This window comes from Hippocampus zosterae, chromosome 5, assembly GCF_025434085.1.
Source record: "Hippocampus zosterae strain Florida chromosome 5, ASM2543408v3, whole genome shotgun sequence".
Lineage (NCBI taxonomy): Eukaryota > Metazoa > Chordata > Actinopteri > Syngnathiformes > Syngnathidae > Hippocampus > Hippocampus zosterae.
In genome coordinates this window covers 4089980-4111768 of record NC_067455.1, presented here as the reverse complement: position 1 = coordinate 4111768, position 21789 = coordinate 4089980, and the positions used below count along the sequence as shown (strand labels likewise).

General features: G+C 43.4%; 3 protein-coding genes across 4 annotated transcripts; 2 read left to right on the top strand and 1 right to left on the bottom strand.

Annotated features, from left to right (window-relative positions):
• Positions 1 to 693: 693 nt before the first annotated feature.
• LOC127600631 (ras-related protein Rab-39B-like) lies at positions 694 to 3221 on the top strand. The gene is made up of 2 exons (XM_052065327.1): positions 694 to 1083; positions 2270 to 3221. Exons 1-2 carry the CDS (start codon positions 866 to 868, stop codon positions 2703 to 2705), a joined length of 654 nt encoding a protein of 217 aa, XP_051921287.1. The 5' UTR covers positions 694 to 865; the 3' UTR covers positions 2706 to 3221.
• Positions 3222 to 5819: 2598 nt separating this feature from the next.
• LOC127600659 (transcription initiation factor TFIID subunit 12) lies at positions 5820 to 7848 on the bottom strand. Its single transcript, XM_052065380.1, has 6 exons — positions 7678 to 7848; positions 6885 to 7076; positions 6630 to 6707; positions 6418 to 6532; positions 6194 to 6282; positions 5820 to 6112 (listed from the first exon to the last, which is right to left on the bottom strand). Exons 2-6 carry the CDS (start codon positions 6963 to 6965, stop codon positions 6077 to 6079), a joined length of 399 nt encoding a protein of 132 aa, XP_051921340.1. The 5' UTR covers positions 6966 to 7076; positions 7678 to 7848; the 3' UTR covers positions 5820 to 6076.
• Positions 7849 to 9276: 1428 nt separating this feature from the next.
• Positions 9277 to 21552, top strand: si:ch211-79k12.1 (uncharacterized protein LOC568891 homolog). 2 transcript variants are annotated; one of them, XM_052065279.1, is made up of 7 exons: positions 9277 to 9451; positions 9756 to 9877; positions 10890 to 11088; positions 12778 to 12923; positions 15684 to 15825; positions 18041 to 18182; positions 20456 to 21552. In XM_052065279.1, exons 1-7 carry the CDS (start codon positions 9400 to 9402, stop codon positions 20547 to 20549), a joined length of 897 nt encoding a protein of 298 aa, XP_051921239.1. In that variant the 5' UTR covers positions 9277 to 9399; the 3' UTR covers positions 20550 to 21552. The 2 variants fall into 2 exon arrangements, with proteins under 2 accessions (XP_051921239.1, XP_051921240.1); XM_052065280.1 differs by lacking the exons at positions 18041 to 18182; positions 20456 to 21552 and adding an exon at positions 16257 to 17064.
• Positions 21553 to 21789: the final 237 nt, after the last annotated feature.

Here is a 21789-nt window from a genome sequence, read left to right as displayed (position 1 = left end):
TTGTACTGTGCATTTCTGTAACAGCTTTCCCAGAAGGACTTCGCATTGTCAACTTCCTCTTTTGGGGCTTTTTTTTCCCCCACAAGGGACAGGATGACCCTGTCGAGATTAAAAGTCATCAATGTTTACTCACTAGCTTCTCCTTTTCATCCATTTTCTCATCAGTTTATCCACACCATGGTTGCGGGATCTCCTCGGCATTTAACTTTATTTAAAATGCTCTTTCAAAAAAAACCTAATTTGTCAGGGCGACTTGAAAATAAATTAGTTGCTCTGTGCTGTCGTTGTGTTTGCGTTTTTTAAAAACTGCATACCACAAAAACATCGCGAATCTGTACCGAGTGAAAGTGGCCCCGGAGTGAATACAAACTTCCCACGTGTGCGCCACGCCCAGTTGTGACGTCACACCACGCCTTCAACGCCGTTCTCGTGTGTGAACAAGCAAATGTAAGCCACTTGGCCAAACCCGACCTCAGTATTTAACTATATTTAAAATGCTCTTTCCAAAAAAAACTAATTTGTCAGGGCGACTTGAAAATAAATCAGTTGCTCGGTGCTGTCGTTGTGTTTGCGTTTTTTAAAAACTGCATACCGCAAAAACATCGCGAATCTGTACCGAATGAAAGTGGCCCCGGAGTGAACACAAACTTCCCACGTGTGCGCCACGCCCAGTTGTGACGTCACGTCACGCCTTCAACGCCGTTCTCGTGTGTGAACAAGCAAATGTAAGCAACTTGGCCAAACCCTTCATGGAAGTAAACGCGTCCGTGTCGGCTTGAAAATGAAATGTAAGCCACAAGTTGTCCTGAAATATGGTGGTTAATTAAATAGGCTTTGACTTCCCCACCTCGCCCGTCTTGCGAGTATGGACCCCAGCCTGTGGCAGTACCAGTTCCGCATCATCATGTTGGGCGACTCGACGGTGGGCAAGTCGTCGCTGCTCAAACGCTTCACGGAGGACCAGTTTCTCGAGGCCATCGATGAGACGGTGGGGGTGGACTTCTACGTTCACTTTATGGAGGTGGAACCCGGCGTTCGGATCAAGTTGCAGTTCTGGGACACTGCCGGACAGGAGCGCTTCAGGTGAGACTTTTGACTTTGAAGTGCGGTACGCTCCAGGCTAGAAGAACGTCGGTTATTGTGACGATCCAGACGCACGTTCGAATATGTCGTGACAAGAAAGCCCGCTCGCATTTGAATGTTTTATGTCGTACATAGAATCGGAAAAGAAATTCCCTAGATTAAAATGCTTGTCAAGTCAAGTCAACAGTATTTATAGAGCACTTTCAAACAGCCATCGCTACATACAAAGCACAATCGTTGCTATTCTTCTACTTCTGTTTTATGTTGAGATTGTTGATGATTTGATTTGCAACGCAAGACCCTCCACATTTTTTTTTGTTAATGAGTTTGTTTCTTTGTTTATTGAACATAAAACATATACAGTAATAATTTGACAGAAAATAAGGTAGATAAAAAAAGTAAAAAGAAAGAAATCAGTCTTCATTCAACACAGTTATTATGTTCAAGGGAGTAGGATGAAGTAAAAAACTTATCTAGTCCTACCCCGTTATGTGTTTATATCTACTAAATCATTTTTATATCAATCAGAAAAGAAAAAGTTAGAAGAAGTCTCCATTAAGGCTCATACTTTACCCTTAACCGTGATATTTTTACAACTTTTGGGTAGGAGTGGCTGAATGACCACATTATTATTATTATTATTATTATTATTATTAACACAATTCTTAACATTTTCCTCATTTCTATTATTTGTTTTTAAAAGAGCAACACAATACAATACAAGACATGCTGATTTTTATAGCGCTTTCACAACAGCGGCAGCTGTAACAAAGCGCTTAACAAAACAGTTAACATAAAGTAAAATAATAAACACAACACATAACATAACGACACATTTAACGAACAATCACGTAACAAATTAGGTGATTTTTTTTTTCTTTTCATGGACCTGTACAGTGTGACGGCGTGCTGCCAGGTTATTCGTAGTTGTGTGCGAGCCGGCAAAACCGAGAGAGGAAGGTCTGCGCCGATGTGGGAGTGGTTATGGCCGACTTTAATCATGCCGAATCAATTGCTATACTTTAATTCTTATTTAATGTGGCGTGCTCGTCGTCGCGCGCTAGCAACTCGACCTGGAAAAGTTCTTCTCCACTGTGAAATGGCCGCTTGGAGAACATACGTCCAACCGTGATTGTTTTTTTGAGTAAGAACATTCGTAACATGCCCGACGTCGGGACTCTTTCAGGTCGGTGACGCGCTCCTACTACCGCAACTCGGTGGGAGGCCTTCTGGTCTTTGACCTGACCAACCGCGCGTCCTTCGAGCACATCCGGGACTGGCACGCCGAGGTGTGCGAGCATGTGCTGCCCCACCGGGTCCTGTTTGTCCTGGCGGGCCACAAGAGCGATTGTGACGGCCAAGCCAAGCGGGCGGTGAGCCGCGACGAGGCAGAGAAGATGGCCGCCGTCATGGGCATACCCTACGTGGAGGCCTCGGCCAAGACGGGCCACAACGTCAAGGAGACCTTCGAGCTGCTGGCCCGCCGGATTTACAAGGGACTGGCGAGCGGGGAGGTGGATCTGCACGAGGGCTGGGATGGAGTCAAGTGCGCTGCGCCGCTCGCTCTGCAGGGACGCAGGAGCAGCCTGGCCCGAAAGAACAAAAAGAAATGCTGTGACTAGAGTGGTTCAAGCCAAGGTCCCGCAAACTTTGTTTACACCATCGACCGCTTACACTTCAAACAATTTTTTTGATGGACTGACGCAGAAACATATTAAAATAAACATGAAAGGTGCAACTCAGCGTTTCTCTGGACGAACTTGTTGTAATTGGCGGGCAACATGAACGTGATTGCGGCCCGCAGATCGGGATTGGCCTCAATGTGGTTAGAAGTTAGTAGTAGTTGAAACAGCCATTTTCGTATTTAGGTTTATGGCAGGGGTGTCCAAACTTTTTGCCAAGGGGGCCAGATTTTATGTGGTAAAATGTCGGGGGGCCGACCTTGGCTGACATTCTTTACATTGAACAACAATATTGTTCAACAAATTTTAGTAAGCCAGTCTGTTTCACGTTTCCATTTTTATTTTAAGTTCAACAATCTTAAGAATTTCTTTTGGTTCATTTGAAACAGGAATTTGAAATATGACATATCAGTCAATATAAACACGGAGTGATGTCTTGTTAACTCGTGAGTGATGCCCTCTAGTGTCTAAATGCTATTACCTGTACTCATTTAGTGAATGCTATTACTCATTTAGCCACTAGAGGGAAGCAGTTCTCTATGAAACATCACTCACCAGTCTACGAGACCTCAGTCAATGCAACACGTGTTCCATTACGCCCAACCTGCGGGCCAGACGGCACTGATTTTATGACGGGGGCCGAGGGCCGGATGAAATTCGACCGCGGGCCGGATTTGGACATGCCTGGTTTATGGTCTGTCCATAGAAGGCGAAGGGGTTGAGAATCCGCTTAGTGACTGGTTGAGGTTCAATTTCGAGGTTAGAGAAAACACGTTTAATGCGGCTCGACGCGACCTACCTGCACGTAGCACCGGCGTCCCCGTTTTTGACTCCGAGCCCGGCCTAGGCTCGCAGAATGGCAACCCCCATAGGATGAATGGGATGAGATTTTCATGGGGTGTGTTGTCATTTTTCGAATCGTAACCATAAAAAAAAAAGGTTGCCTCGTGTATTCCTGTCAATCTGTGACACTGTGCTGGCTCCCTTAGATCATTCTTCAGTACGACGACAGACGTGTGCTTTGAGTGATTGTTGGAAACCGATGTCTGTAAGGAGCTTAAAATGTAAATATATATATATTTTTTTTTACCTAATTAACGAACTTGAGTTCTAAAACCGCTTAAAAGTATTCGATTCGACCACGTACCAAACGGGGAAAAAAAAAATCATGAAACTAAAACCATCGTGGTTCACAATATTCATTCATTCATTCATTCATCTTCCGAGCCGCTTCATCCTCACTAGGGTCGTGGGGGGTGCTGGAGCCTATCCCAGCTGTCTTCGGGCAGTAGGCGGGGGACACCCTGAATCGGTTGCCAGCCAATCGCAGGGCACACAGAGACGAACAACCAGTCGCACTCACACTCACACCTAGGGACAATTTAGAGCGTCCAATCAGCCTGCCACGCATGTTTTTGGAATGTGGGAGGAAACCGGAGCACCCGGAGAAATCCCACGCAGGCCCGGGGAGAACATGCAAACTCCACACAGGGAGGCCGGAGCTGGAATCGAACCCGGTACCTCTGCACTGTGAAGCCGACGTGCTAACCACTGGACTACCGGGCCGCCCGTGTTTCACAATAAGAAACGTAAAAAAAAATGTGCTGTTGAAGTGTTTTTTTTTTTTTTTTTTGCTTCTATGTCCGAGCTTCTGCCGCATCTGCACAAATTGCTCAGCATTCGAGGAGGAGGAGGAGAGTGAGCAAATTTGTTTTCACCCGGCCAACGTTGACAGTTACTCGAAGAACGCCGCGGGGCGCTTTTGGATGTCGTTGCCGAGCAGTGTCGCGAAGTCATCAAGGCAATTAGTGTCGCGCTCGCCGTGACGAATGAGCCTCCGGTGTAACTAAAGGGCGAGCAAAGTTATTAAATGGCACTCTACAGCCCGAAAAGTCATTCGGACCATGGATTAAGTCCTGTGATGTACATTAGTCGAGTATTTTTACTTGTGCTGTGAGGCTTTCTAGTCTTCTCATTTAGATGACCGCCAAGTTGGGCGTCTTCAAAGAAATTAACATTCGTGTGCTGGAAATTTGATGACCTTCAAATAGGCCTCTTATTGTGCTGATTTGTGAACGTTGAAGGTGTTTTTTTTTTTTTAACATTGCATGAGCACTCTTGAGTAAAAGGTCTACTGAATCAATGTGTGCCTTATTTTTGTCATTCATTCATTCATCTTCCGAGCCGCTTGATCCTCACTAGGGTCGCCGGGGGTGCTGGAGCCTATCCCAGCTGTCTTCGGGCAGTAGGTGGGGGACACCCTGAATCGGTTGCCAGCCAATCGCAGGGCACACAGAAACGAACAACCATTCGCACTCACACCTAGGGACAATTTAGAGTGTTCAATGGAATGTGGGAGGAAACCGGAGCACCCGGAGAAAACCCACGCAGGCCCGGGGAGAACATGCAAACTCCACACAGGGAGGCCGGAGCTGGAATCGAACCCGATACCTCTGCACTGTGAAGCCAACGTGCTAACCACTGGACTACCGGGCCACTATTTTTGTCATTTTATTGTCATTTCGGTGTACAATGACATATAGTCATCATCCTGACCTCTGAGACAGAACATCGTAATTTAAAAAAATAACAGTACTTTAAACAATTTTTTAAAAATGCAACCGCTTTGTCTTTACAAGTTTAGATGATCCTTTGAAGGTATATTGACAAAATAAATAAGGGTCCGGAAAATCCTGCACTTTAAGTTTAGGTATGACTTGATGTTGAGTGTTGCAAAATTATTCTTGACCTTGTTTGATGGTTATCCCTGTGGAAAAATTCCCAGTACATATTTTTTGTTTAAATATACTTTTGGGATTAAAAATCTGTTGTCTCTTATCTGAATGTTTACATCATCTTAAACAAAGTTGTTACTGGCGTAACCTGTTTTTTGACTATTTTGTGTGGATTTTTACAGTGCGGGTCAAAATGACCCGCAACATAATCAATGTGATTTTTTTTCAACATAATATGAGGGTTAACGAGTTGGACGTTCGTCAAATACATCTCACAAATGTTCCCCGTTTATAATGAAACAGCAGTTGTCACAATCCAAACAGGTGACTACATTTATTGACATAAACAGCTGAATGTGTACACAAAACAGGAGGAAAAACAAAACCAAATTAGTACACTAGTACGTGATGATAATATACTCCAAAATTAGGAAGACATGACAATGAAATATTAATGTCAACAAATGTCCTTTCACCAACTCATGATTTTTTTTTGAGGACAACCCTCTCTCAAAAAAAAAAAAAAAGAAGAAAGAAATACAAGGTGGCGGGCTTGACAAGAATGATGGAGGCTTGCTACTTTTTGGTCGTCTTGCGGATCAGGGCCATCCTCTAGAATAAAAAAAAAAACAATAATGAGCTTTGCTACAATAAAGATAATAAACAGGAAGGACTATGACTTATGTGGGTAACCTGTTTGTGAGCCTCTGTGGTGCAAGCCTTCTTAAAGGGCCGGATCTCATCCGACCCGTAACCTGGGATCCACATGTTCCATTGACGTTCTGCCAAACCCCCCCACCCCCACCAAAAAAAAAAACAATAGCAATTTACAATTTAACCAAATGCTGATTTAAAAAAAAAAAACAAATCCTTGTATTATTGTAAAATCTAAAAGTATTTGTTGAAGAAAAGCTCACCGAGATGCAACTGGACGTCTTTGACCTCCAAGCTGTTGGATTTGCGATGGCGTGCCAGCTGACAAGCGGCCGTCACCACGCTCTCGATGAAGTCGTCGGCGATCTGCAGCAGCATCTGCAGAGAGGCGTTTCCGAATTACACTTTATATGGCGCTTGATAGGGGTGGGGGGGGCACAACATGGGGAAGCGTCAAGACAAGACAGGCACGGACCTCCTCGACGTCCTCGTCCAGCTGCTCGTTGGGGTCGATTTCTCTCACCAGGTCTTGAAGCTTCTTCTTGCTCAGCACCTGAAATTGATCATGACAAATAGTGCCTGCAAATGTTACTTCCTGCTTATGCATTTGATCACGTATGCGAGGCTCAATGGTGTCACCAAATGTAGTTAATTTTTTTCATTTCTCTCCAATTCCGTCAACTTTCGTCATTCGACGCGGAAGAGTGTGCCCGTGCTTGCATCAACCCACCTGAGATCCTTCGGGGCTGCTTCTGCCCGCAGGACCGGGTGCTCCCATAACCTTTACTGCCGTCGCGGTGCTGTTGGCCATACCAGCACCCTCGAGACGATTGGCAGGATGTGCAACGTTTGAGTGCCGGGTCACTTTCAGAGCAAAGACGACGGATTGGATTATGTGCAAAGTGGAACCACGTCCATATATCTGCACAATGCAAGGGGAAAAGTGTGTCAGCTTCACAATATTAGGGACGCTTACGATTCTTTTCGACATTTCTCGAGTGATTCACGTCATTCAATATTTAAAATATTACTGTGATTATATTACAGCTTCCATGCTGTGATTATATTACAGCTTCCATGCTTCTTGACTGAAAGTTACCTAATTCAGTCGGACATTATTTTATTATTTATTGCTCTTCCTTCAAAATTTATTGACCTTTACAAGCCATTCCAAGTAACACGGTCCACATTTCATCGATAATTCCAACGCTCTTCAAGCATCCAAACGCATTTTGTACCGAAATGTCATTCTTCAGTTATTGCAATATGTTTGCACGACTCGTCGCGACAAAAGCAGGTACAGCGTCCCACGCAACAATAGCCTTAAAGGCAATTGTAAAAAAAAAAAACTAACTAAAAAATGATTTCAAATTAAGGTTTTGCGATGAACGCGCAAAAGTGACGGCGTGTTATGCTAAAAACAATAGCAGCCGTATAGCATTGACCGTAGCGGACGAAGCTAACGTTAGCTTCGGTGCCTTTTCAACACGGTTTCAAGCAGCTCGTCCAATTAATCCTCTTACCAACTACGCAGAGATCTTCTGTCCATGTTTAGGTTCCACTATAACGGGAAGATTGTGAGATAAATACACAATTGAAGACACACGTCTCGGCGCTACTCCGAAGTCACGAGCAAAAAAAAAGAGAGCGAGATGGTTGTTTTTTTGAACCGCACTACATCCGGTTTCAGGCGTCTCCTTCCGGTAGAATCTCGCTTCCCTCTTGCGCTGCATGTTGGACATTTTGCGTCATTACAAGTAAGTACAATTAATCGGCAGTTTGAACAGTTGATGCATTCCGGCCATCAATTGATTGGCGATTGATGGGTTTCCCACGTTTGACAACAAGTAACACATAAATAATACTTACCTGGCAATGTACTACAATCATGACTTCGATATTGTAAAGTCGTAGGCTAAGGCGTTCATAAAAAACAGGCTTTAGTCTGGCTTCCAGGAAACTGTTTTTTTTAAATTTTATAGTTTGCTTCTATCACTTTCACTGATTCGCGAATGAACAGCCAATCTCACAGCGAACAATTATCACGTATGGCTAATGTCATTTTGCCTCAAAATGTTTTAATCCTTCACAATTTTAAATCTAAACACTGATTTTCACTTTAATGTGTTTCTGCTTATATTATGAGGGTGGCATCTTCCGAGGCGCTAGATCCTCACTAGGGTCGCAGGGGGTGCTGGAGCCTATCCCAGCTGTCTTCGGGCAGTAGGCGGTGGACACCCTGAATCGGTTGCCAGCCAATCGCAGGGCACACAGAAATGAACAACAATTAGCACTCACACTCACACCTAGGGACAATTTGGAGTGTTCAATCAGCCTGCCACGCATGTTTTTAGAATGTGGGAGGAAACCGGAGCACCCGGACAAAACCCACGCAGGACATGCAAACTCCACACAGGGAGGCCGGAGCTGGAATTGAACCTCTGCACTGTGAAGCCGACGTGCTAACCACTGGCCTACCGGGCCAGCCATTGTGAGGGTGTGTTTTGGGCAAAATTTGTATATGTGTGCAGTTTATTGAATGCATGACTGACTGTAGATGGTGTGATGTACAACGATATCTCGGCCGTGTTAGTTGCTCATGTTACCCAGAAAGCGCTGCTTTTGTTTTGTGATGAATCATCAAATGCATTTCTAGTTTATAGGACGCCTTGAGGTTTCGTTTGGATTGTTTGTTTGCAGAGACTATGTTTCCCAACTGGCCTGGGACCGTCTTGGAATCTTCCTGGAACAAGTGACTGAGGAGAAGCAAGTCTGGGCTACCCTCCTAAAGCTATTCCCCCCCTTAGCCCGACCCTGGATAAGCAGATATAAAATGGATGGTTGGGTGAACTTTACAAATGTGGTTAAATGCAGTAACAAAGCGTTTGCCCTTGGTTACTTGCCAGGTGATTCAAAGCTCAAATAGCTTTGACGAGGACCGAAAGCTGCATAACGTCAGGACGTTTCAAGTATCCAGCAAACTCACACAAAAATAAAAGTGCAAGTACAAAGCTCCAGGTGGAACGCTTACATGTCACGCCAAGTAAACATATGAGGTGACTATATAAAATAACCGGATTGAGCCAAGAGTTGAAACGGGTTTGACTGGTCAGCCCACATTGGTAAGCCACACCCGCTCCGGCTTTCTGTAAACACGAGCTAGATAGTTTTGTTTTCAAATAACACCCAGGCCAATTTATGTGGTACACGTATTTGCAAACAATCGGTGAATTGGATTTAAAGCAATGGATTTATTCTTTGTCGCTTTTTACCTTGGAATGGCCTCCCTAGTGGATGGTAATTATTGATTTGTTCTTCAAAATTTTGAGTAATTCTTCTATTTGAATATTTTCTTGTTAAACAAGTACTAAGAAATTAATGTTCCCCCACGTCAGGTGAAAATCCAGCTTTGTTTTATAAGTACAGTAAAACGTATCGTTATGGCTACACAAGATATATTTTGCAACAAGGCCTAGTTGTGAAGAAACTGTTTTGCTACGTCACCATTAGAATTCCCCCCCCCCCCCCCCCCTCAGGTGCAGTAGTTGACATGGAAAATATTGTGGAATTTCAGAATCATTTGTTTTTTCTTTGTATCCAGGTGACTTGCTTATTCGAGGCCCAAACCAGAGCGTTATGGAAGGTGAAAGTGTGACGCTGGAGTGCCTGTACACACAAAATGAGTACAACATCAGTCATGTAAGATTTGAAAGCTTCTCCCAGGTGAGCAGTTTGGGCCACATGCTGTTTGAAGTGCTCCTCAGGCCTCCTTGTCAAGCAAAAGTGCTGCCTTGAGATGTGACTTGAATTTGTTTTGTGACCATGCTCAAATCTCAAATCATCTTTCCACATCGAAAGGAATGAAAATGCCATTCATCTTTTCCTGCCCCAACATATAAATATTTCTTTAATATGGAAAAACATCACCTCTATCAGATTGTATTTTATAAATGTGTAAAGGAACAACTTCATTAAATGGAATGTACTGTACTGTATATCATGATTAAATGCTATCCAATTCAGTGTGTTGCTCCCACCTTGGCCAGCAGGAGGTAGTATTGTATGTTACAGCATTACAAAGGTAAACAAAGAAGAGTAGACATCTTCTCCTACTGTACTCAGAATGTTGCTGTAATGTTCTTAATTTTCGCCGAGGTTAACGAATATTCGCATGGGCTTATTTTTATATTGTCCGTCTAAATGTTTTTGAACAGCTTATGTTCATATATTTATTAATAAAAGGGTTCTAAAATCGCGAATATCAATGCTAACAATAGCATGTCAGTGGCATTTTCTGTTCATGTTAACAAAGCTAGCGGGGCATTCTAAATATCGTTTTCTGTTTAAAGGTACACACGAGGTGTAATTGTCTTTATTGTATTGTTAATTTGACGTTAAATTTAAATTCGGAATGGCATTGCACCACTTGAAAAATCTTTTGTTGGAAATTGCAAACTTGTGGTGATGTAATGTGAATTGAGTTTTCTGCCACTAATACAGTGCTAGGACTGTCTCAAGTCTGCACTCACAAGTCAAAGCAAATAAAAGATGACGACTTGAATCTTGAAAACCCCTATTACAAACCTTTTTAGTTGGCTTTTTATTAATTGCTGGTTTTATTTCTGATTCACTTTACAGCTTTGCCCTACAAGAGGACACTGTGTCCGTATAGCTCTCGTTTACTATCATTGAATTTTGTTTTATTTCATGTTTTTCTCATCTGTTATCTGCGCAGATGCTCCAAATGTGGCACTCGGTGTGGCCGGCCTCTTGGTGCTTCTACAATATGAATGTGGAGCAAGTGGATGACAAGATGGTGTTGCATGTTTCCCACGTTGCCTCGTTTTTTGAGGGGCTCTTTCGTTGCGTGTCGGATGACGGCGCATTGAGCGCGCCGAACAACGTCTCCAAGACGCTGTCCTTAAAAGTGAACTGTGAGTGCTGCTGCTGCATCTTGAATTTTCAAATGGAAATTCCCATGCATAGTTACCAGAGCCTATCGCAGTTGATTTTGGAATTGAAAACGAATTGAAACGGCATCTTAGTATAATTAGAGTGAAAATGTCATTAGTTTTTGCCTAATTGATGTCATACATAATATTGCAGCGTCATTTGAAATGTATTTATATCGGTCTTACTATCATCACTATCACTTGCAGTCATGTGGCTCTCTGCTGAGCGAGGGACACAGGGAACACATTCATAGTTAATAACCAAAGAAATATCCTTGCACTGCACCGACAGACAGCGGCACGATTGGCGCTCCTTTGTTTTGCAGATTTAAACTCTTGGGCTCCTCAGCGGGAGCCAAAATTTATCAGTGCGCTTTGCTTTCCACAGCATCCATTGCACGGCCGCTCGGACTATCGGCGTCCTCTATCTCCTATGCGGCGTCCAATCGACCGGCGGCACTGCGCGATAGCCTTCTCGGCCTCACGGGTGGGGGGGAAGGAGATCAATAAGAAGTTGAGATTAGACAGCAGCGAGAGGACAGTGAGGACGAAGGACTTCTATTGAGCTGAAAGAAAAAAAAAGAGTCATTATTCACAATACTTCTTCTCAATAGGTCCATTACTGCGCTATCATTATTGATGACTCCACATTGAGGCTTTCTTACTTGAGTTTATCATTCTCGAAATACGGCACCGAAAAAAAAAAAGTTTAGGTCTAGAGATCCTCTTCTAGTTGTTAAATGTAACCTGCAGTGCCTTGAAAAATTATTTGGCCCCTTCCTGATTTCTGTGTGTTTTGCGTATTGTTCACACACAAAGGTTTCACTTCATCAAACCAATTCTCATATCACACAGAGACAACCTAAGGAAATACAAAATGTTTTTTTCTGAATGCTGGCTTGAACTGCCCCTTCAAATGCAGACTTTTACTTGGCCATTCCCAAACCGTATTTTTATTTTTGTTGTTTTTTTTTAGCCATTCAGATTTACTTTGTGATTTAACAGAGGCGTGTAGGGGGGCAAATACTTTTCAACATAGGGACAGGCAGTTTAGGATTTTTTTTTCCTGCCTTAAGAAATTAAATTGGCATTTCGAAACTGCATTTGATATTTTCTTGGGGAGTATGTGTGTGATATTAAAATTGCTTTGATGAACTGGAAAAAAAGGCACATTGCATCCACAAGGCAACTCAATGTGTTTCGCACAAGCAAAGATGCGACACCGCAATTGATCGAAAATGGTAGCCGTGCAGATTGTCAAAAAAAAAAAAAAAAGAAACCGGCCACTTCTGTGGTGTACCAGATCCAATCCGCCAGTTCAGAAGATTTTATTATTTTTTTGCTTTGACTTAAAATGCAAGACTCAAGTGATTGCACCACAAAGCGGCGGTTTGGCAAATGGTGAACAATTCATCGAAAGAGACGCTTCCAGTTGTTTAAGTTGTCCAAGTTGTTGACGTTTACTGCCCAATGAAACATACAAAAAGCGTAACTCTTTTTAAAAAATTTTATTAAAAAATTTATTTCAGTCCACTATTTTAATGCCCGCGCGAATTCCCATCAACGTTGCTGTGCTTTAACCCTTCAAAGTAACGGATTCAATTGTATGTTTTTACAAAGTACAAAATTCTGGTCTGCTATTTTATCTCATGAAAATATGCTTGATTGTAGACTTGGGACAGGTGTACCTTTCCAGAGAGGGCTACAGCAGCTTCCTGGGTCTGTCACAGGAGATTCGTGTACAGAAAGGAGACGACGTGACGCTCAAGTGCTCGGCCAGCTGCTCGGAAGAGCCCGACTATCGTTGGTACAAGGAGGTGAGCCTTGAACCATGCAGTTTTTTTTTCTCATGAACTTTTTTTGAAATTTGTTCTGGTCATGCAGGTGAACAACTGCTTATTCATTACAGAGTGGAATTAAGAAATCAATCATATTTGTTGAAATGTTGAATTAGAAGGGAAAAAAAGAGCATTTTTCCTTCATAGCCACCAGGGGGTGCTCAAGCACGTGCCCTTTTGCCCTGAAGGGAAAAAAAAGTCCTCTTTTTTTTCCTTCAGGGCAAAAGGGTACGTGCTTGAGCACCCCCTAGTGGCTATATGTGCAATGTCATGGTTTTGTCTTGCTCCGTCCTCCACTGTCAAACAGTTTCTTTTTGCCGTCATCGGGCTCAGCTGATGCCAAGTGAGGCACGCCTATTTAACGAAGGGATCAGGCTCTAACGAGGTCGATCTCAAAGCAAGAATGCTTTTAGATTTGCAATGACACTTTCTTTTGACTCTCGGGCAAAAGAAAACCTTGAATTATTCAAGCGCTGCGCAGGAGCTGCCGCTCGAGGGAAACGAATGTGACACAGCGTGAGAGTGAATGTGCCAAGCTGGCAAAATTTGATGAATTGGCAGATGCACGCCAGCTTCAAAGTCAATGTCAGAGGCCAAGGCAGACAATAGAAAATGTCGAATCAATAGCGGTATTGATTGCGAAGCGCCGTGGAAGAGGGTCAAAAGTCAAGGCGGCGTCGAGATCATCATTCAAGTCTTCGCCGTGCTACACTTACGGCGTGAATGCGGAGCGGCATTTTTCGACACGAGACTATACACGTGCTGGAAAAGATTTGAGAAGTTCTTCTCATAACTTTTTCATCAAATAAAAGATCAAATAAATGCATAACAAAAAAGTTAGCGTAATACTTTAGTTGAAAGGCTGAAATTTGAAATGAAACGAGGAAACGATTCATTTATTTATTTTTTTCGTTTATTCAAGAGCAGCGTTCGTGTTCCAACTGCATAATGTTAAAGTAGCATCCAAAAATACTCAAGCAACTGTAGAATCCTTCCGAAGAACGACGATATTTTATAACTGAAGGGATAAGAACTCAAAATGGAAAATGGATGAAAATAAAAAATATCTTAAACCAAATATTTAGCAGAGTAAAATTATTCCGGGCGGCCCGGTAGTCCAGTGGTTAGCACGGCGGCTTCACAGTGCAGAGGTTCGATTCCAGCTCCGGCCTCCCTGTGTGGAGTTTGCATGTTCTCCCCGGGCCTGCGTGGGTTTTCTCCGGGTGCTCCGGTTTCCTCCCACATTCCAAAAACATGCGTGGCAGGCTGATTGAACACTCTAAATTGTCCCTAGGTGTGTGTGTGGGCGTGGATGGTTGTTTGTTTCTGTGTGCCCTGCGATTGGCTGGCAACCAATTCAGGGTGTCCCCCGCCTACTGCCCGAAGACAGCTGGGATAGGCTCCAGCACCCCCCGCGACCCTAGTGAGGATCAAGCGGCTCGGAAGATGAATGAATGAATGAATGAAAATTATTCCATTATTCACTCATTGTTTACGCGACCACATCATTAAAAAAAAAAACTATTAAGCTGTATCTGCAATCGAATACCTGGATTCTTAAAAGAACATGAAAAAACGTCGTTGGCACCGAAAGAGTCCGCGAGCTTGCGAACGGGTCGCCCCTCTGTCGGCTGCTCTTGTGCTTTCAAATGCCGCCGTCATTTACGACGCTGACGCGTGACGGCTGTGCTTCCTTGAAGGTGTTCCGCACCTCCCGGCGTCCTTGCTCGCCTGTCAGCGTGACTGACAGCTCTGCGGCGATGAACCCGAGGGGGGGGTCACCCAAGCCACGGGGGCGGGTGTTCGGCCGTGTTCCCGTATGCGTCGGGGAGGCGGCATCCCATCCCGTTTTGACAGACAGCAAAGCGTGGGCGCAACAACAGCCCGGTGGTAATGACAGTGAGACACGGACACAATTGAGGGGGGGGGGGGCGATGGCTTTGCCAGCCTCCAGATTTGCATACAAAATGCTACTTTGGCCAAACCTGGCGTGTTTGTTTGTTTCTTTTTTGGGGTTGGGTGCAATCCTCTTAATTCTGATGCCTTCCAATTGAAATGGTCTCTTTCTTGGCAGGCGTGGCAGCTCCCAGGAGCCAAATCATTTGCATTGTGTCATGTCTTTTTTTTTTTGTTTTTTTGCGGGGGTTGTTGTGTTGCTCCTTAGCGCCACCACCACAATTGTTTGGCCGCTGATTTGTTTTGGAGCGCCGTCGAGTAATAGTGAAGCTATTTCCGTGTCAGGATTCATCCCTTGCTCCCTTGCCATCTCATTACGGCCTCGTATCGCGCGGGCGTGCGTCGTTGTTGATGCTGCTGCTGCTGCTGCATCGCTCTCCCGCAGACGGCGGCCTTATCTACGTTATTGACTCGCGGCAAGGCGGGCACAGTTTTTCCCACCGTTTCCATCGTTTCACGGCGTCACACCCCTTCTAAGTCGACGTCGAGGTAGTTATTTTGGGGGGTTTGTAAAGTTTACGGGCCTTTAGCACGTTTTGCCGTTATTAATTGTTGATGTTCCCACAGAGGAGCAAGTGTGTGCTGCTCCTTGTGTGTGTGTGTGTGAGGGGGGGGGGTGTTGAGATCAAGCAGCAGTTGCTTGAAGTTTTAAAAATAGCGGAAAATCTCTGCAAATTTCCATTGGCCCTTGTATGGCTTTGCCCGTTGTACGTTAGCATTAAGCTAGCACACTCTCGGTCAAACTCCGGCACGACTTGAACTTTCCGTTCCTATTCCCTTCAGGGCAACGACTGGATCCTGCCCTCGCCGGTGATGACGCTGAGGAAAGTGAGCCCCACGGACAGTGGCGTGTACACGTGCGTGGTCGAACACCCCAGCGCCTCGCTCAGCAAAATGCGCAACATAAGCCTCGTCGTTCTGCCCGGTGAGACAAACTGCGGAGATTTGGGCATGAGCGTCCCGTGAGGGGTCACGAGTGAACGCAAAGGTCAAAGTGGTTTAATGCAAACTGATGTCAGTACATTCCAAGGAGAGTCATCGAGCCGTTTCATGCCACTCTCACTTCACGTTTACCGTCACAACTAAATATAAATAAACACAATTAGAAAGCGAAAGCATACTATGCCGCCGGCGGAATAACCTGCTAGCTTACCACGGAAAACGCCGCTGTCGTGTTAACAGTTAGCATTGATGCTTGCTGTTTTCTACACAAACAAACACACGTAGACAGATAATATAACAATACTCACGGGCATGCGTTCTTTATCCTCTGCAAAGAATGACCGAAATTACCGCGGCTTACGCACGAGTATCCTGTGGCCTTCGTCAACTCCATATGTATTTTATGACCTCCAGGTGGCCAAGGCTCACACACCAGAAGAAGCAGCACACATTTTCCATCCGTTTTCCGTTGCAAGCGTTGCGTTTCCGCTTCCTCCGCCGGGACGAGGCGCTCGATCGCAGACGAGCGTAATGAAACGTGAAAGTCATCCGAGTCACGTCGATTGGAAATGCGGCTGGTCGTGTTGGCCACCGTCCCGCCGGACCCACGCTTCGTCTTTGTCCCAGCAGGCAAACTGTCTTCGTTTTCGGCGCTAATTTCACGACAACATTCTCGACTAATCCAATTAGGGCGCCTCATCTGTCTCCATCATCTTTATCAGTGACCTGTGAGAGGACGGCAGCGTTGAGACTCGCCGGCCCTTTTCAAACGCCGTTCTCTCTCACGCACTTAAAGTGTCATGAAGCCACTGTGCGTTATTTATTACGGGGGGGAGATCGTACGACTGCGGCAATTGACTCTCAGGTCGCCACTATGCCAAAGTGTCTCCACTCGCTTCTCCCCGGAGCGCCTCTGCTAATTAAACAGGAAATCTCTCGGGGATGCTGATAATGATTTTTCATCCTTGGACGGCTCCGGAATGTCACATTTTGCTACTTGTGCTGGAAAAGCGCCAGGTGAATTCATAAAAAAGAAATCTGTCCTTGGTCGAATTTTCCTGCTGGCAGTTGTGCACATGCGTCCCAATATAACTTTAAAACCTCATAATTTTCGAGTAAACTTGTCATTTTAATGAGATAGTATCGATAGTATCGAGGCTTTTTTTTTAAGTATCGGGTGCTCCTGCAGGATGCCGATACCAGCCATCGATACTTTAGGCCAGGCATGTCCAAAGTCCGGCCCGCGGGCCAAATCCGGCCCGTGGTCGAATTTCATCCGGCCCTCGGCCCCTGTCATAAAATCAGTGCCGTCTGGCCCGCAGGTCGGGCGCAATGGAACACGTGTTGCTTTGACTGAGGTCTCGTAGACTGGTGAGTAATGTTTCATAGAGTACTGCTTCCCTCTAGTGGCTAAATGAGTAATAGCATTCACTAAATGAGTAATAGCATTTAGACACTAGAGGGCATCACTCACGAGTTAACAAGATATCACTCCGTGTTTATATTGACTGATATGTCATATTTCAAATGGTCCTTGCAGTTGTGGATATGTGTATTGCTTGTTCATTTCCCTGTTGTTCGAGTCGAAGGTTTTGTGACTATGGTGATACATTTTATGTTTCAAATCAATCAATTTGCACTCAGACTGTTTAAGAAAAAGTCAAGTGAATAAGCAGTTGCATGTGATATACCCGTTTCAAATGAACCAAAAGAAATTCTTAAGATTGTTGAAATTAAAATCAAAATGGAAATGTGAAACAGACTGGCTTACTAAAATTTGTTGAACAATATTGTTGTTCAATGTAAAGAATGTCAGCCAAGGTCGGCCCCCCGACATTTTACCACATAAAATCTGGCCCCCTTGGCAAAAAGTTTGGACACCCCTGCTTTAGGCCAAAAAAAAGGTCTGACATTGACTCCCTCCGCCCGTCTGCAGTAGTTGGCGCTATACTGCGGCAGTTTGACACGATCAGTGAATCTGCATTAAAAAAAAAAATCTTTTTTGTCATTGTGTTGAATTCAATAAAAAAAAAATGTATTTGGGGCATCAGTACTACTGGAATCTGCCAGGAAAAAAAAGTGGTATTAAACACCCCTACAAATTGTTATTGCACTGATAAAATGAGAAAAGAAAAGAAAGTCTGCCAATTGGTGAAACGGTTTTCGCCGATTTGACGCCTTACGACTCTGATCCGCAGAAGACGCCAGTTGGTTCGAGACCCACACGGGCCGTCTGGTGCTGATGACGTCCTTGGTGGCGATCGGCAGCCTCTCGCTGCTCGTGGCCGCCTTGAGTGTGTGCATCTACCGCAGGAAAAAACGAGCCGAGACCAGACCCATGTAAGTGACACGCAATACCTGACGGGAATCTTCTGACGCTACGTTATGTTAAGTCAGTCCGGTTGTTTTGGTGCCATCAAGAGAAGTCATTTTAAATTAAAAAAAAAAAAATCCTCAAAAAATTATTATTTTTTTCCTCATGAAAGTTTTTGGCTTTGTTGTTGAACGATAAGATGATACTCTGCAACTTTAGTCCCCGTAATGTGATTTAAATTTCATAACTGAGTAATTTTTTGTCTTGTAAATGTGACTTTTTTTTGCATAATGTAACACATTTTTGTCGTAAAAATTGAGACTTGGGAAAATTGCTCCTTTGTTCTCAAAGGTTTCAAACACGCGCGGACTACGCTGCTGGAAGGAAAGCAACCTTTGTGCAAGAGTGCACCGATTTGTGTGCTGTTGTTCCCCTTATCGCGTCTTTTGTGTGCGCGCTGAATATAAAAGTGCATTCCGGCAGGTACCGGCCCGCCCTCCCATATGCGCTCCCGACACCCCTCCGCCGCTGACCTATTAACAGCGGCTTTAAGTCATTGCCACTATTTGAAGTGTCAAAAGCACCCCGGCAGCGAAACATTAATGGAAGTCACGTCAAAGTTGCCCGGCGACAGCGAGTTAATGCGCACCGTGACCCCTCCGCCGCTCGCCTCGTTGACCTCTTCTCCACATGTGTGGAAGAATTTGCATTTTCATAGCAAATCGTCGGACTCATGCATATTTACGGGCCGCAAGAAAAAGCAGCGCCCTTATTGAGCCTTTCCAGTTACCTCAATCCCAAGACAGTTATGAGCGTGAACATTTCTCAGACTTTTATGCCGTTTTGGAGCTGAGGTGTTGGAAATTCAACTTGATGGCGGTATGTGCGCATTCCAAATAAGTGCAACTGGCTGGCCGATCAGTCCGGGGTGTACTTTGGTGTTAAGTCACCCACGATAGGCTCCAGCTCATCCGCGACTTTTTTTTTGGAATGCTTTTTTAAATATTGTAGCTATTGTCTGTTTTATTTTTCAAAATAATGCTTTATTCAAGTAATACTGTGTTTTTCATGATTTAGATTTTTTAAAATTTAATCTAGTAATTTTTTTCCTACTTTATATATATATATATATATATATATATATATATATATATATATATATATATATAATAAAACATATTAATATATTTAAATGTATTAATAAATTATATAATAAATATAATAATATATATAATAAAAGTAAATATAATAATAAATTACTAAATATATTAATAAATAATATATTTCAATATATTACATATATACATATATATATATATATAAAATAAATATATAAATATATTTAAATGTATTCATTCATTCATTCATTCATTCATCTTCCTAACCGCTTGATCCTCACTAGGGTCGCGGGGGGTGCTGGAGCCCATCCCAGCTGTCTCCGGGCAGTAGGCGGGGGACACCCTAAATCGGTCGCCAGCCAATCGCAGGGCACACAGAGACGAACAACCATTCGCACTCACACTCACACCTAGGGACAATTTAGAGTGTTCAATCAGCCTGCCATGCATATTTTTGGAATGTGGGAGGAAACCGGAGCACCCGGAGAAAACCCACGCAGGAGAACATGCAAACTCCACACAGGGAGGCCGGAGCTGGAATCGAACCCGGTACCTCTGCACTGTGAAGCCGACGTGCTAACCACTGGACTACCGGGCCGCCCTAAATGTATTAATATATAATAAATATAATAATATATATAATAAAAATAACTATAATAATAAATTAATAAATATATTTAAAATAATATATTTCAATATATTACATATATATATATATAGTTCTTTTTTTTCAACACAGGAAGTCACACCTTTTAAATACTGTCAAAACAACAGTCATTATTTAACAAAGAAATGAAGCCAAATTATTGGAGTGTATTATACAGGGGCCTTAATAAGAAATATTTCACTTTGTGTCGCCCTTGACCAGCACCTTGGCAGTACCTGGGGGTGATTAAAAAAAAAAAAGAATAGACTCAGTGATTTGTAGTTCACACAGAAAGTAACTCAATATGCTTCATTTAATATGTTGGTAATTAAAAGTACATAATTTAAAAGCAGCTACAAACAGAGTTCACTCAGATAATCATGGATTTAAAAAATAAAAAATGTTCTTCAAGGTGATTTTTGTGGTTGTGGCGGCGTATCCTAGCAAGTTCTCTGGAGTACTTGGAGCCTCCTCATGACATCCACCTGTCTTTAAAATAAATAAATAATTTTTTTTGGGGGGGGGGCTTCCGTAGTGATGACAGATCCCAGACCAATCCCATCTACAAGGACAGCAAAGAAGCTCTCCACTCCAGCTGCGGAGACAAACAGCCTCTTGTCGCTGTGTGATGCCCGCGGCCGGGAAGATGGAGTGCGCGGCCAGAGAGTGACGGATGATATCAGGTGGCTACTTAAGAACCGCTCTGATGGTTATCGATGATGAGTGGCCGAGCGAGCGAAGCTCTATGGATGGCTGAAATCAAAAGAAGTACCTAGCAAAAAAAAAAAAAAAAAAAAAATCTGAGAAAGTATGAGTGATTGCTTTGCGGTAGCTTGCGCGAGGACAAAAGGCGGGCAATCTTTTCCTGATTCATTCAGTGGCATGGGAGGTGATGAACTATCCACTTTTAACATTGTTAGCTGCTTCTGGGCTGTAGGCACTCGAAAATCTCACTCTTGACAGCGTTTCCAATGGCAAGCTAATGTCAAGGCTTGTTGATTTGCGCCTGATGTCTTCATGTGGTTCCCATGACAGCATTTAACACTTTCCCAGCAGCTTTTGTACGGCCTCTGCACTTATGGTTTGTTGATTTCATGAAAAAAAAATTATACGAGCCGCCCACAGCCGCAGCCCGCGCATATTAGAGTGCATTATGAATAATAATCAGCATAAATGTACAATCAGTGGGAGTCCACATACATGTGGCGAAGCACTTTTGAAGGCATAAACACTTGAAGTGTAATATCATTCGGACTCGGAGGAAAGGGAATTTGGCTTTATTTTAATTTCAATATTTGTAAAAGATCGATAGAGACCATATAAATAAGATTCTTTTTAGATTGATTTTTTTTTTTACAGTTGTACCGCTCTTGACATTCTTGAACCCTTTCATGCACCTTGTAACCTGATAACATGTTAAGCTGTCCACTGTAGTAACCGCTGTCCCTGAAAGGGTTAAACACGTTTTATATGTATTAACAAACCCCTTTTCACAAAAAACTAATTGCGAGCATAAAATAATTTTATTTGTCTTAAGACCCCCTTTTTTATGCACATTGTTAATATATTCCAACACAAAAAAAAAAACAAATTGCAAACATAAAATCTTTATTAAAAGAAATACTTATTGTTTCCATTGCTGGTCACTCATCTTTAGAACTTGTCTTAAAACTCATTTCTGTTCTTTGACTTTTGACTCAGCGTGAGACGGGATTTTAATTTTGACCATATTTGTGCTTTCCGCTGTCTTTGTTATTCATTAAGTGTTTTTTTGTGCTGTATGATTTATTTTTGCCCCATTTACAGCACTGTGTGTACAGCGGTGGTTGTTTTAAAGTGCTTCAGAAATACTGTTGAGTTGTGTCAGCA

Bases quoted from the DNA above. Each gene is read 5' to 3' on its own strand.
- LOC127600659 (XM_052065380.1), bottom strand. From the start codon at position 6,965: ATGGCCAACAGCACCGCGACGGCAGTAAAGGTTATGGGAGCACCCGGT. The intron at 6,533-6,629 runs GTCCGTGCCTGT...GCCTCTCTGCAG, and splicing joins TGGACGAGGACGTCGAGGAG to ATGCTGCTGCAGATCGCCGA. The intron at 6,113-6,193 runs GTTACCCACATA...TTTTTATTCTAG, and splicing joins CCACAGAGGCTCACAAACAG to AGGATGGCCCTGATCCGCAA.
- LOC127600631 (XM_052065327.1), top strand. From the start codon at position 866: ATGGACCCCAGCCTGTGGCAGTACCAGTTCCGCATCATCATGTTGGGC. The intron at 1,084-2,269 runs GTGAGACTTTTG...GGACTCTTTCAG, and splicing joins GCCGGACAGGAGCGCTTCAG to GTCGGTGACGCGCTCCTACT.
- si:ch211-79k12.1 (XM_052065279.1), top strand. From the start codon at position 9,400: ATGGATTTATTCTTTGTCGCTTTTTACCTTGGAATGGCCTCCCTAGTG. The intron at 11,089-12,777 runs GTGAGTGCTGCT...GCTTGATTGTAG, and splicing joins GCTGTCCTTAAAAGTGAACT to ACTTGGGACAGGTGTACCTT. The intron at 15,826-18,040 runs GTGAGACAAACT...TCTGATCCGCAG, and splicing joins AAGCCTCGTCGTTCTGCCCG to AAGACGCCAGTTGGTTCGAG.